Consider the following 12,561-nt stretch of genomic DNA (forward strand, 5'->3'; position numbering starts at 1 on the left):
TCCTTCCTCCCCCCAGGTATTGTAAACCTCTCCAGTCCTGAGCTCCTGTGCTGACTCCAGCTCTTCAGCCTTTGACTCGCACCTGACCAGCAGCTATGAGATTTCCAGCAGCACAAGCTTTGTCACAGTAGGCAAACAGGCACTTGTTCATGTGGAGAAAACTCAGCAGCAGGACACTCAACAGCTAAATTAAAGCTTTCTCTGTATCCAATAATCTGGAAAAAAGATGAGCAATGACGCAGCATGGGGTTAGATTTCACAGAACTATTTAGGTTAGCTGGAGTTCCAAGAAAGCTGTAAGGACTTCAAAAGAGAATGAATGCTGCTGGCTGAGCGCACAGCGTATCAGACAGTGGCCGTTACTGATGGCAAAAGATACCAAACTAATAGATGCTGTTGGGTATAAATTTCACTGCTGACATCCCAGGTACAAAGTGTCATTGGAGAGAAGGAGTAATCAACAAACCCCATCCCCGAGTTTCTGACATCAGTCAGTGCAAGCAGCCCAGGTGCGTGCGTTCACCCACCCTCAAGCAGAAGAACAAGCTGCAATGGCTGCTCAGGACAAACAGAAAGGTCACACGTTTAAAATTAACATGCATGAAAAATCATCTCTGAAGATCAGGCAGCTGCCATCTGGAGCTTGGTGCAGTCAGGATGCACCCAAGGCCAGGACTTGGCAGGGTTTCTGAAAGGATTGGCTGGTTTTAGGTACCTGAATATCATCACCCAAAGTGCTAAACTGCACTGCTTCCCCAGTGCAAACCTACCATGGCCTGTCCTAAACCAGCTACTGCAAGGGCTCAGCACATCTGTGTCACCACATAATAGCGATGGTAATTATCTGTAATAACAATCATCAGGATGAAAAGCTGCTCCACCAGTTGGGGCTAATGAATGCTGTGCCTAATATCAGCCTTCCTGGAAGCTGTGTCAGGCCACCAGCAGTTCAGGGTTGTTTGAAACTCAAAGAGAAGAGAGAAACCTGGGCACGAGTCGAGGATGAGCGTGCTGGCTGCTTGCTGGCCAGGCCAGAGCAACCTGTTAGCAGCTCTGAACCCCTCTCGATAGGACAAAGAAGGTTGAATACCTTCTGTAATTTGCATTCACATTAGCTGGCGAGATCCTCTTGCGCTCCTTCACTAGTCCTAGTAGATAAAGAGCAGCCCGTCTCTTTCTTGCCCATCAGCGTCAGACAATGCAAACCCACCACTGCTTGTCCCTAGAACGCTCCACGGTGAGGAGAATCTCCACGTGCTGGCAGAAGCTGTTGCAGGCAGAATACCTGACTCCCACCCACACCAGTACTTTTAATTGACCAGAAGTTTCTCCATGGAGATTAAACAGTGGTCGTTTCTTATTTACCCTCCTCAATACATGCTCATTAATTAGCATACTCATTTGTTCAGGTCTTTAGGAACTGCATACCATGGAAAACATTCTACATTGTCAAATGCAACTCACTGATTAGCCCAAGACATTTAAGAAAGATTAATTGAAGAACTGGCGATCAACTTAAGAAAGAGTGACCAAAGGAGGGACATTCAGGGGCTGAGTGGAGAGACTTGAAGTCCACCTAACCCAGCAACTGGGCACCACCTGCAAGGTCAAGGACACTTGTCCTACCTGACGTTTTTGCCTCGGTCTTCACTGACAAGGTGACAGCCACACTGCCCATGTCGTGAAGGCCAAACTGGTGAGAAGGCCAGCATGACCCATCCTGCCATTCCCTCCTTTGTAACCACGGTCCTGAATTAACCGACAGCATGATTTTCCCTTCTCTTAACTAAGGGAGCCACTGAAAACAAGCAGAGGTGTCTATTCAATTTCCTGGTTATGCTTGAAGTGAAATCTACTTCATTTACCTCATTATCTGAAAAGTAAGGAAAGGAACCTACCCTGCAATGGAGAATTTAGCACTGGGGCTGAGAGAGATAATGTGGGGACCTAACAGTAACCCCATTGCTCTTCTATTTATTAGATCTAGCTTTTAAAGGTTCCTTTCTAATGACAGAAATTAGAAGTGACTCCTACAGATCTCGGAGAGATGTGCTGCATATATTTCTCCATACAGCACATTGCAGCTTTTGAAAGACCCCAGTGGCATTATATACAGACTATACAGAACACACAGGGTAAAATATAGAGAGCAAAAATGACTGACCATTCACAGCTACACCTGCAAGCAGTAAAACTCTCCCTGCTCAGTCCACGGCCATGAACCCATGAAGTGACTCAGAGCAATTCTGCTGCTGTGTGACTATTTGCCCCATTAATCACTGATCCCGGTTTGTGTGCTCCCATGTCAGACAGAACATAAAACCTACTAAAGCATTTGGATACGGTTGGATTTCCTGACCTCCAGCTCTTAAAAAGTCAAGATAAAGTCCACTGTCCTGCTTGTCACTGTGGCACCCGGGGGCTCGCAGGCTGCTGTAAGATCCACTCTTCCAAAAACCACAGCTCAAACTAAGCCAAGAAACCCTGAGTTACACAAGAGGCCAGCCTCTGTGCTCCAAACCAATGTGTGCAGCGGTGCAGAGATGGCATGTATGAAACCAGATAAAACAGACTCAGGAATAAGTGATGGATCTCCGGAGGCTGTCAGTTACAACAACAGCATTTGTTAATGTTGTGACTTTGCCAAGAGCTCTCCTGCTGCTGCTGTCTCAAGATGCCATAAGAACTGGTCCACCAAGCTGAGTATAACACACGAGACACCTGCTCCCCTCCTTGCCAAAGCTAGGAAGAGCTGTAGTACTCTGACAAGCTTGATGACTCCAGCACGCGTGGAGCTGAGACAGACACAGCTGTATTTGCTCCAAGTTGTATGTAGTGATGAATGACAAGTTTAACCTGCTTTTCCTCTGCTTTTGCACACATTTCATTGACATGAACCACCACATGCTGAGACTGTTGATGTGCCCTATTAGTCTCACATCCTAAATGATTTTTCTAGATGCTCATAACAAAGCACATTACGGTGGATTTAGAGGAGCAATACCCTTGAAGCAGCCTCAGTCCTTTTCCTTCAGTCCTCTCTCTGACATCGCCCATCAGTGCAGCTCTTTAGCTTCTGGGTTATTAAACCAAGTGCTTATTTTCAAGATGAATTAGCAAATAATCACTTTGCAGAAGTGACAGGCTTTCTGTACCCCCTTTGGCAGCTGCCTTCTTGCTGCTGGGGTGGCACAGCCCTGGCTGCTTCTTTCCACAGTTAGTAGCTTAAATAAGACAGAAGAGTGATCTCCCAGGGGTCCTGTTCAAACCAGCCCAACAGTTCCTCTGAGGTTCCAGTTTCCCTAAATAGAGCTCTGCTTCCTCCCCTCATAAAGCCTGAAGGCAACATTCCTGCTTCAGCCCAGCCAGGGCGGCCAAGCCAGCACCCAGAAGGAGTCCCCTGAACAGCAGCAGCTATTCCCATTTCCGTCAGTAGTGCCACAAACTGTCCATGCCTGCTCTGAAATTCTAACTGTTGGCACAAAAAACCACCCCAATTCACACCCACAAAAACCCCAACAATCCATTTAGTGTCGTGTGCCTGCAGAGAAGCGTTTGGGCCATCAGCAGCTACTGCTGGTGCTCTGGTAGAAAAGAGGAATAACTACAATTCCTCGTTCAAATTCAGTTCAATGATATTTACTTGCTTCTAAATATGCAGCATGATTCACACCTTTAAACAACCCATTTTCTAGGCTGAACAGAAAATCCATTTCCATTCGTTTTCAAAGACTCAGGATGTATGTATGGAGGAAGTTCGCTTCCATAAATTCACCTTTTTAGAGTCACTGGGTAACCCAGAATTTATGTAAGTGTAGGTCAATCAAATCATTCAGTATTTATATGCTCCCTTTCAAGCTCCAGGGAACTGGAATAAAATGCTAAAAATGAAATACACATGTTGGAACACGCAGAAGATTTAGGGATGGAACTGTTCTGACAGCCCAGAATAAAAGGCTTTATGCATACAATCTCAATGGGTAGGTCTGCACCTAAATCACATATCGATTCAACTCACTGTACGCAAGTTAGATAAGTTTGGGAATGATGTATGCCTGATCAATGTGTTTTGGAAATGAATCTCTGTCTGACTTAATCATTTAGGCAAGAGAAGAAGTCACATAAATACCCCTATATTTTACTTTATAGGACAGTAAACCAATTTCTAATCAAATTTGTAAGTAAACAGTCTTATTTTTTCCCAAGAAATATCAATATTAAAATCCTTTTCAAAGACAATTTGAAAAGAGACTTCAAAAATGACTGTTATCGATGAAACACACACATTATATTGATACGCGAGTCTAAAAACACGATCATCGGAGCCACAGGCGAATGCAAATACCCCTCTGTAACACCAGCGACGGAAAGTCCTAGCACCACGCTGAAAGAAGTCGGATTTGGAGACTGGGACAGATGAGAAAGCTGGATTTGTTTTACATTTTACTCCTTCGAAGTGCTAACAGTGATTCTATGCTTGAGTGCAGGAGCAATGTCCCCCTGAGCACAAACACACCAACCCCGATGCAGTAGGGGAGAAATAAATGCTTACACCTATACACGCAGATCTCCAAGTGCTTTATGACAGACAGGGATACGGAGGCACAGAAAGGCAAAGTGACGCCCTGAAAGACACAGCCAAGCTAAGGTATGAATGCCAACAGTGCCGGTTTCCATTTGAAAGCCAAACCTAGCAGTGCAAATCTCCTTTCTCAACCACATTGCGCAGATGGCACAGGTATTGGTGGGAGCCCAGGGAGCTGGGTCAGTCACAAACACACTCCTCCTCAGCTTTTCCCCTGTCTCTTGTCCCCTGGCTAACTCTGGGGCCATCCAACCAAGAGGTAAGAAGCTGACTCTGCTGCAGTTTCTCTGGGTGCCTTCAGCAACAAAAACCCAACGGCAACACCAGTCACGGGTCATTCCTGGCAGCAGGAAACAAGCCCTGCCATCAGCAGGGCACTGCCCTCACCCAGCAGAGCGGGACCCTCAGCACAGACCCAGTCAAGTTCACTCTGATACTTCCCAAGCCACCAGCGCATGAAAACGCGGGCAAAGCAGATTGCTGCAGCCTTGGGGGATGCCCTGTGAACGCAAACAGCCAAACAAGGAGGGAAGCCACTTACCATACAGGACTGTAATGAGCGACACGGGCATGACCAGGATACCCACCAGCATGTCCGCCACTGCCAAGGACATCAGAAAGAAGTTTGTGGCATTCTGCAACTTCTTCTCCAAGGACACAGCCATAATTACCAGTATGTTCCCCCCAATGGTGAGCAGGATGACAACCAAGATCAGGAGGGCTGGCCAGTTCTTCTCCCTCACAGACATCCGAGAGACTTCGCTCTTCTCAGAGGCATTAAGAGGATCAGATGTAGGCAAACTCTGATTCAGAGTCAAATTGCTGCTTAAGGACCAAGCCATGAGCCCACCATGCAAGCTAAAATCCAGGGTAACAGACACTGTTGTTAAGCTGAGTAATATCCCAGGACTACTTAAAGTGCTCATTGTCTGCGACAGGGTTTTGTGTCTCTCAGCAGTGCCTCAGAGGTGATCCCTTTTCCAAACTGCAGGTCCAAGGCAGACACTGAACTTCATAAAACCTGAGCCAGAAAATCCTATGATCTTCCATGGTGAGGCAAACCTTAGAAGCTAGTGCAGAGCTCTTCTGGTTCCCTTGGACGTGGTGGAAGATGACCGCTGACCAGTGACCTTGAGGAAAAGGAGACTTTGCAATCTCCAGTTGGTTTCCAGGTCTACCATTCTGAAAAGGAAGAGAAAGAATATTCTTCACTGAAATCACAGCACTTCTTTATATCCCCCTGAACTGACACCCTTATTCTCTCCCTTCCTGCTGGCTAAGATGTTCTCCAGACGGGAAGCAATTTATCTTATGGGTACAGACTATGCCTACAATTATGGGGGGAAAAGGGAAGAGAATCACATCAGTGTGTTCTGGCTGGTTAAAAGCTGATTATCACTAATTAAATGTTTTGTGCAACCTGCAAAAGCGAGTCTGAAGAGCAAAATATGTTTCAATTGATAGCCACTTCAGAGCTACTCTGCCGCTGTGTAAAACAGTAATCACACGGAATTCCAACCAATCCACATAGCACAGCCCAAGCACGGTGTAAACCAGTGCTTCCACTGGAAATGTTTGAATAGATTTGGCGTATTCCGAGATAAAGCCCAGGTGTAAAAACCCTCAGATGTTCACGATTAACTCTCCTACTGTGGTTTTATAACTCTCCTATAATGGTTTTTATCGGGCAATAAATGGTGGCTATATTAGATGACACTGTATGCTGCTCTGCTATCAGTCTCTGCAAACAAACTGATAACAAGGACTGAAAAGAAAGGACAGATCTTCATAAAAGCTGAGCAGTTATTTCTGCTCTTCATCCATTTCTGTGCCGCTGTGCTTCCATGATAGCCACCAGCATGCAGCTGGGCCAGTAAACCCAATCCAACCAGCCTGCTGCCCAGGACCACCGGCCCAGCAGGTACAAGGATCAGCATCCTCATCACACACAGTGGGTAGGACAGATTTCCTCAGTGTATCTCTCATGATTTATGCTCCTCCACAAAGTAGTTGACAGTGAGGGCAAATCAGATCATAGCCCCTGACTGCCCACGTAATACCAGCCAGAAAGCATCACGCTGCTGCTTCTGACGGAGTCCATTAGCCTTGTGCACTGACCTAATGCAGAAAGTCAAACATACCCTTAACTTCAGGCACATGCCCACACCCACTGAGGCTAAAGGTGCATATTCTCAGTCCTGGCTAAATCACAGCCGCAGGAACTCAATCATTTTGACTGCCAATCCCATATAACTTATGAAAACAAAAAAGAACACACACCACACACCGTGTAGAAGGCAGCCAGAGTAAAATCAGTAGCGTGGAATTTATTCTAAGCATAATTTCAACTTTCCGTGTAGTCCATGGGAAAAGAGCTGTTCTATAACTGTTAAATAAATAACTAGATAAAAGCCACATTTCAGCCCCTGAATTCACTGTGGCACATGTGTGCCACAGCAATTTGCTATCCAGGGACCAAAGCGAAATGTAATTCATGGGATTACATTCAGGTTTATGTAAAATAAGAAGCTCTCAGAGTCCTATAATAAAATGTTTAACATTCATGAAGGTTTTGGAAACTTACTAATGGGCTTTGTGCACAAAAACATTTCTTAAATGAGCAGTGCAGACAATGAAACCAGATTTGCTTCTGCATTATAGTTAATTACTCCCAAAGGGTCTCTAAACCTCATATTTAGGAAGAAGCTTTGCACTATATGCACAGCAAATAATTCCACAGCTGTGTGAGCAGATGAATGAGGAGCAGTCACTGGCCCTTGGGTTTTTTCTAATTTAAGTGGTCTAAAAAAAGTCCATAGAAAGTTTCAAAATACTTCAGAGTATTTCTTCCCCCCTCCAAAACAGCTTTTACTTGAAAGCTGTGAACAAAATCAACCAGTTTTCCAAGTCACCTTTCCACAGTGAAGGAGGCAGTAAGCAGCTTTGTGGCACTTGAGCTTAGCTATGTAGGACACTCCATTAAAGCCAGTGGGAACTTCTGGGTCTCCAGAAATTCTCTCTCTTTGGGTCCGTTACTCTTGGGCACCCCTGCTCATGCCACAGCACTATCTTGGCAGGATGAGCAGAAAGCTCATGGCCAAACACGAGGACGTGCCCCATCCCTGGCAGTGTTCAAGGCCAGGTTGGACACAGGGGCTTGGAGCAAGCTGCTCTAGTGGAAAGGGGCCCTGCCCGTGGCAGGGGTTGGAGCTGGAGGAGCTTTGAGGTCTTTTCCAACACAAACCAGACTGGGGTTCTATGACGTGCTCAGACAGCAGGAGTCCAGCCCTGGTCTTCCTCCTTCCCAGGCCTAAGCTCCCGGAGAAGGTGATGCTACCACCACACTTGCCACAGGTTTGAGTTTGCTGTTCCTTGCATGTGCTAGTTGGGGTTGCCAAAGGAACATGGACAGGGAGATGCCCCAACTCTACATCATAATAGCAAAACAAAAAACACCTCTCCCACACCCCCAATGAACAAGCCACAGAACAGAAGAAATTTAACTGCAAAATACAGTTTCTGAATTAAAAATGTCTTCTTTTGTAACAGCTCAGGACCGCAGTGCTGCAGATCCGGCTCCACCTTAAGAATTAACAGTCCTATTGCTTCGTTAATACTTGTATTATTTCACATGGGTTTAAATCAGCTTTCTTTTTCACTGCATCCCTCAGCCTCCACAAGGTAAAACTTTATGACTAATTCCTTCAGCTACAGACTTCTGAGCACATCGCTGTACCAGACAAATAATTCACATTTGATTCATGAATTCTGCATATGTTTAAGAAATATCACCATAATTTTAAATTAAAACCTGTGCCTACCCCAGATTTTTTTCCAATCACTGACTTCAAAGCGCACATCCTGAATTCTGTGGTCAAGCATCAATTCCAGTGCAATCTACCACCCACAGGCCTTAAAACTGTAATTTAAACACCCAACAAAGCCAGGTTCTTGGCTGCACCACTCTTGTTTCTTGATAGAGTCAAGTAACAAGTTCTTTGGGCACGTTTTCCCAGATTTAGTCCAGTTTAGAATAAACTGAAAATAGAAAAAAAATCAGGTTTGTTTCTTTCCCCTCAAGAACACCTGAATTATTTAAACCAAGCGTTTGAGATGCTGAAGCTTTCATATATTCCAGAAGGTTAAAACCCAAGAGCTATGGTGGATCATAAGCCTGTAACCAGCAGGGCACTGGGGGGTTCGGATGCCTTTGGGAGTGTTTACAACCATTTCTCTTGCTAAAAGGAGCAAACAAACAGACAAACCTTTCTTGGAATGAACACAATTATTTTCCCCTTTGAATTAAATGCATTTGTCTTCAGTTGTTTCACCCTTCAAAGCTCCTGGAGAAAACCAGCCACTGCTGAGACCTGAAGCTCCCCAGCCCCCAGCCAGGATCCTGCCTCTCCCGGATGCACTCGGAGCTCTTGTGCTCTCATAAATCATTCACTAACTCTCTAGGACTCGTAGCCTGAATGTTAACAACATGCATTTGGAATGGGGCAAGAAATCAAAGATTGTCAATTTAGCCCCAAAAGAGAACCCGAGCCTCAAGCTGGCTCCGAGAGGACAGAATACATTGATTCCTGCTAAGTCTCGCTGTAAAAAGCAAAGGTACTTAATGGTCAAAAATTATGACTGTCAGCAATTTCCTTCCCATGAGAAAAACAAGCAACATCCAATAGCTTGTTGTAGGGACAGAGGCCATACTTGAGCAAAAGAGATGCCTTCCTCCTAAACTGTGAGCAGTACTCGCATCACTGAGTCCCATTCACATTTCATCGCTAAGCAGAGGAGAGCCAACAACTTGTTAAAGATCAACCACGTTTTTAAGTCACAAGGATTTCCTTCAGCCTTGGATTAGATGGGAGCCTTCCAGAGGGGTAAAAATAAACATGAAGATGAGCAAACTGAACTGCAAATACTGCAATTCTTCACAGGGAAGCAGTTGCAGATAGCTCACAACGACATGAGCCAGACAGTTGCCTGATGTGAATTGTTACGGCTCCATGGAACCCTTTACAACATGACAAATACTTTAAAGTTACATACTAATAAATAATTAACACTGTTCAGGCTCAAAAAAGCACATCTAAGGCTTCATTCCTCACTCCAAACTCTGCATTTCCAGCTATCTGCATCTTTACTAATCTATTTTCTTAATGCTTGCCAAATTCATTTTCATTTCTGTTTGGAACAGAAGGCTGCTTTAAAATACATCTTTTCACAACTACTTTGCAAGAGCCCCTTTAGTTTTAGTGACTGAATAAAGGCATATTTTATATTTTCAGAATGTTGTATTTTAGGCACTTGCAATTCACTTTTTATCTCTGTGTGGCCGCAATAACATACATCCTTATTTCTGTGCAGATCAAGAATAATGGCTTTAAACGGAAACAGCGTAGATATGAGGAAGAATCATAGAATCATATGAATCCCAGCCTGGTTTGGGTTGAAGGGACTTTAAAGCTCCTCCAGCTCCAACCCCTGCCACGGGCAGGGACACCTTCCACTAGAGCAGCTTGCTCCAAGCCCCATCCAACCTGGCCTTGAGCACTGCGAGCTGTTCCTGTTGAGGTGTCCAAGAAACCTACAGCTCAAATATATTCTGCCAAGTGGCAAACGTTGCTGTCTTTTGAAAGCAGCGTCAACACAGAAGTTGTGTTTTCACAGCCATTCCAGTGTGACAAGAAAAATCAAACCATAATGATTATTCTGTAGATGCCCGCTTCAAAACGAACTGAGGATGCAGCCCAGACACTTAAAATTAAGTGTTTAAATACTTCCCATAGCCGCTCTTCAAGTGGGGACCATATTACTAGCACTTGGATCAGGGACTTTCTCCCCAAGGAATTATTCAATACTCCCTCTTCAGATTTGCAAGATATTCTGGAATTTTTCCCAGCAGGTTCCAGAGATAAATCAGAGCTAAAAACACTTGGCAAAACCTCGGGGAAACCTCCCCAAACACAGCTTTTTACCACTTCTTTTAATTCCAACCCAGAAAGCAGCTATTTAATGACTTACAAACTAAAAAAAGAGAGAATTTCATTTTTTCCACAGTAAGAGGAAATGGGTTTTCTCAGACACAAGCTCAAGTGTGTGAGAAATGACATTTTGTAGGGTCATAATAATGAATCACTACCATTCTGTCCATAACCAAACAGCATTAATTTCCCTCTCTATCTTCCCTAATATCAAGTCAGAAAGGCATTTCTTTCTTTCCCAGACATTCCAAGGCACCACAAGCACACAGAAGGGATCTTAATCTACCTTCTGGCAGGAAGACCAGCATCTTTGTTTCCTGTTTTCCCTTGGTGGAAGCGCACCTGGGAGCCTCACAAGAAGATGCAGATACTCTGCCACTCCCTGCAATGATAAACTTGCTCTCTGGGCTCAGACACACAGAAGGACTACAACAGAATAAATCCGAGTCTCATCACATACTGTCCTAACTTCCCGGAATGATGGCACCCAAGTTGTTCATATTTTCTATGTGTAGATACCATTCCAAACTGCCTTTTTTGGGGGGTAATATTTTTCCTTTAAATCAGCATGTCCCCAGTGGCTAAAATTCACCGTTGTAAAAAGATCAGCTGAGCATCCCTCAGCCTCCTTGGCAGGCCTGTTTTGGGACCCTTATTACTGTGTGGGATGAATAATAAAGTTAATAATGAATTAAAACCTGGATTTTGCTTCATCCTTACCAATAAATACCTGAAAACATTCAATACTGAAAAGTCAGCGCTTGCTATAGGCACTGCGTGTATTTGCTCCCTTGCATACAGAGATCTGAGTCTGCAGAATCCCCCCAGGCAGCTCTCGTGGCTGCAAAGACCCCCCCACCTTCAGCCACCAATGGGGTGACATTCCCTCAGTCCCTTTTTGATGCAGCCATATGTCTTCATAACTCTCAAATACCACATAGATGACATCTGTTACCAGTATGTGCCCATAGGAACACACACTTACCTCCGTATATGCATTTAAATATAAAATAACCATGAAATTCTTTTATTTTGGGGGAAATCTCACATTCATAACAATTAACCTGACATTCTTGAGCCCCTGTGCACCCTTTGCAATAGTAATAAAAAGCAGCACTTAATCTGGAAAAGAACATGAATATTCACCAGGCCAGATCCTGAGCCACAGCACGAATGCATACACAACATTACACAAAACACGTGTCCTTTTTTAGGGGAATGGCAGCAATTCATCTGTCACTTAAGGCAGATTTCTCCATCAAGCAAGAAACCGTTTGATGCTGCATTTGCCGCTTTCTTTTCACTCCTATTCTCTGTTTCTTCCGAAATCAGGCCAGTTTGGTCATAGCATCTCAGTTTTTAAATGAAGAAACTGGGATTAGTAAGCGGCCACATGGGCACATCCTGCACCAAATGCCACATGTGGTCCAGGTAGAATCTTCCCTCAGCTTTGCATATGGACCCTGGTTCAGGCAGCTCGACTCACCATAGAATCATAGACCTTAAAGCTCCTTCAGCTCCAACCCCTGCCACGGGCAGGGACCCCTTCCATAGAGCAGCTTGCTCCAAGCCCCTGTGTCCAACCTGGCCTTGAACACTGCCAGGGATGGGGCAGCCACAGCTTCTCTGGGCACCCTGTGCCAGCGCCTCAGCACCCTCACAGGGAAGAGCTTCTGCCTGAGAGCTCATCTCAGTCTCCCCTCTGGCAGGTTAAAGCCATTCCCCTTGGCCTGTCCCTCCATCCCTTGTCCCAAGCCCCTCCCCAGGTTTCCTGCAGCCCCTTTAGGCACTGGAGCTGCTCTAAGGTCTCCCCTTCAGGAGCCTTAACAAGCTCAGCTCTCAGCCTGTTGTGCCTATGCACAGCCCAACATGTCACCAGGACGTGGATGCTCACCATGGGGTTAACACAGCTGAAATCGCTTCTCCCTTAAATCCATTTTCCCAGGAAGCACCTGAACCCACAGAACCCTCTAATTCAAAGCCCAGAGA

The 12,561-nt window shown here is 45.1% G+C and overlaps 1 protein-coding gene across 5 annotated transcripts in view; it reads right to left on the reverse strand.

Annotated features, from left to right (window-relative positions):
- HTR2C (5-hydroxytryptamine receptor 2C) overlaps window positions 1–12,561 on the reverse strand; it is a 186,431-nt gene that overhangs the window by 30,509 nt on the left and 143,361 nt on the right. For 4 of the 5 annotated variants that reach the window (XM_062612816.1, XM_062612813.1, XM_062612815.1 and 1 more), the window contains exon 2: window positions 5,127–5,767. In XM_062612816.1, the coding sequence (XP_062468800.1) occupies window positions 5,127–5,511 (385 nt within the window). In that variant the 5' untranslated portion in view covers window positions 5,512–5,767. Of the gene's footprint in view, window positions 1–5,126; window positions 5,768–12,561 lie in introns of those variants that run through there. The other variant, XM_062612819.1, reaches the window with a different exon arrangement.

Source organism: Pezoporus occidentalis, unplaced genomic scaffold, assembly GCF_034315485.1.
Source record: "Pezoporus occidentalis ecotype Australia unplaced genomic scaffold, CSIRO_AGI_Poc_V1 ctg161, whole genome shotgun sequence".
Lineage (NCBI taxonomy): Eukaryota > Metazoa > Chordata > Aves > Psittaciformes > Psittacidae > Pezoporus > Pezoporus occidentalis.